The sequence below is a fragment of the Coenobita brevimanus genome, chromosome 73 (assembly GCF_032717465.1).
Source record: "Coenobita brevimanus isolate Jiangsu-jjx chromosome 73, ASM3271746v2, whole genome shotgun sequence".
Taxonomy (NCBI): domain Eukaryota; kingdom Metazoa; phylum Arthropoda; class Malacostraca; order Decapoda; family Coenobitidae; genus Coenobita; species Coenobita brevimanus.
In genome coordinates this window covers 36173949-36175054 of record NC_137026.1, presented here as the reverse complement: position 1 = coordinate 36175054, position 1106 = coordinate 36173949, and the positions used below count along the sequence as shown (strand labels likewise).

The 1106-nt window shown below is 47.4% G+C and overlaps 1 protein-coding gene across 1 annotated transcript in view; it reads right to left on the bottom strand.

Moving 5' to 3' along the window:
• Positions 1 to 261: 261 nt before the first annotated feature.
• LOC145407453 (ras-related and estrogen-regulated growth inhibitor-like) overlaps positions 262 to 1106 on the bottom strand; it is a 3954-nt gene continuing 3109 nt past the window's right edge. Inside the window, exon 6 of the mRNA XM_080278381.1 lies at positions 262 to 400. Within this exon, the coding sequence (XP_080134507.1) occupies positions 262 to 400 (139 nt within the window). The remainder of the gene's footprint in view (positions 401 to 1106) is intronic.

Sequence of the window (1106 nt, the reverse complement as noted above, 5' to 3'; positions counted from 1 at the left end):
GAACCTACAATTAGCACAGCCAGGAAAAAACCTCCACGTCACATTTATGACATTCAAAGCTGTGTTGCTGTGAGAGGCTGTGAGAGGGACGCTGTTTATCCACACACCCCAGGCCCTTTGGAGTAAATCCGTGACTAAAAGGGATTACCACAGCCCTATTCCGTGGCTATAGGGGATTGACACAGCCCTAATCCTTGTCCAAAGGGGATTACCACAACCCTAACAGCCCTAACAGACCTCCATGTTGCATCCACAGAGCTGTTAAAGACTGAGAGAGGGTCGTTTCTTGTCCTTACGTCTGAGGCTGCGTTTAGGAGAGCAGTTGCCGTGGACTACTACCGTGGGACGCAGGGGTGGGGGCGAAGAGTCTGAATTGCGGCCAATCAGGGAGCCAATCATCCTGGAAAAAAATAGATAGATAGATAGATCGACATCTGGAGAGGATGGAGGGTGAGAGACTGGCGAGGAGAGTGTATGCGAGTGAGGTGGATTGGGGGAGAGGGAGGGGGAGGCCAAGGATGAGATGAGGGGATGGAGTGGAGAGGTATATGAGAGAGGGGTGTGTGAGCTGGGAGCAGGGCATTGAAATAGGGGACAGGGCGACATGGAGGCGATTTGTCTGTGGCCACCCCTTACGGGATTAAGGCGTCTGGCAATAGATAGATAGATAGATAAATAAATAATAGATAGATAAACAGACAGATAGATAAAAACAGACTCCAATCTTTCAAACGCAATGTGTCCAGGCATCTCGAAATGAATGGCTCTTGAATTTAGCTCTCTGTTCTTATTTTTGTTTTTTCTTGCTTTCTGTTATCTTGTTTTTGTTTTTTCTTGGAGGGAACAATTTGCTGGCTCCTGGCCTTGGGTTCCTTCTTCCTTGCATAAATAAGAAGATAGCTGGATAGATAAATAAGTAGTTGCATAAATAACTAGACAATATTTACACGTACCTTCATTCTAATCACATCCTAGAGTATAACTTGGTTTAATATTAGGGGTGGCCGCAGACAAAACGCCTCCAAGTCGCTCTGTCACCCACCATTTGACTGCCCTCCCCCCCAGCTCACTCCCCCCTCCCTCATATACCTCTCAACTCCACCCCT